A 1167-nucleotide genomic window follows, 5' to 3' on the forward strand; every position below is an offset into this window, starting at 1 on the left:
TTATTAATTATAGTCAGATCACGCACATACGTATTTTATTCATTATTACTATTTCATAGTGTGAAAGCGCAATCAGTGTTATATATTTTTATTATTTATATTAGCACTGAACGCTAGTAGCGCCAACAAATTGTATTTATAAAAATAAAATGAATAACCATTACAAAAAATTACAATATATAAATATATACAATTAGTATATCATTATTATAAAAAGCAAAAACAAATTATGATCGTATACCAGCGTTTTGAGATTAATTAATTCTATTATTTTTTATACTGTTGAAAAAGATAAAAACAAAATCTGATTATCAGAACTGTATATAAATTAGAATTTTAAATAAAATTAAAAAAGTTGGTGTACGATCATAGCTTAATGAATTCGTTAAAACAAATTATTATAAATCATAACATTTATAACTAATACAAATAAGTCATTCTAAAATATATGTCTTACTTGAAAGCTTTAACAAAATTTGCTGCGTTAGCTGTGACAATTAGAGTGGTTTTAGACTGTATGTCAAACTCTGTAAGAACTTTTTCAATTATTTCTGCTATATTATCGTATGTATGCCTCCCTAACATACGCCTACAAGCTAGGGCGCGAGAATTACGTTCCAATGTAATCGGGTTCAGCCAATGAATTGTAAAACCCATATACGATCTACAATAAATTTATTTTGTAAACATAGGTTTAATATTATTATTAAATAACAATAAAAAATTTAGTTTTTTGATAATTTAAAAATAATATCTTACCTGTGAAAAATACTACAACAATCTGCAGTAATGCAAGCATATTCAATTTTTTCTAGTTCAGTCTTCAGTTGTTGAATCATATCATTGAACAATAAGCTTACATTTCTCATCAAACTTCTTCTGGACATAGGAACTTTATTCGATGTTAAGTGACAATATTTTATAAATGCGGGGTGCTCAATCAAAGAAAAAGGTGACACAGTATTTATAATGAGTTCTAGGTTAGCCTTATCAAATTCTGTTTGATTAAGATTTTTTACAGTTTTTCCTACTTCCGATAATTTCAACTGTTTTTTGGGTTGAGTACAATTATTAAAGGACTACACAACTGAAAAAAAATTTTTTTTTTTATATTTTTGTGAAATATAACTAAATAATAAAAGACTATTGGCACCACTAAAAATTGTT

General features: G+C 25.5%; 1 protein-coding gene across 1 annotated transcript; it reads right to left on the minus strand.

Annotated features, from left to right (window-relative positions):
• Positions 1-457: 457 nt before the first annotated feature.
• On the minus strand, positions 458-887 carry LOC111034961 (the record flags this gene model as incomplete). Its single annotated transcript, XM_022316416.1, has 2 exons — positions 760-887; positions 458-664 (listed from the first exon to the last, which is right to left on the minus strand). Coding segments are annotated over exons 1-2 (335 nt in total), but the record flags the coding sequence as incomplete, so codon positions are not given.
• Positions 888-1167: the final 280 nt, after the last annotated feature.

This window comes from Myzus persicae, unplaced genomic scaffold (assembly GCF_001856785.1).
Source record: "Myzus persicae strain clone G006 unplaced genomic scaffold, MPER_G0061.0, whole genome shotgun sequence".
Lineage (NCBI taxonomy): Eukaryota > Metazoa > Arthropoda > Insecta > Hemiptera > Aphididae > Myzus > Myzus persicae.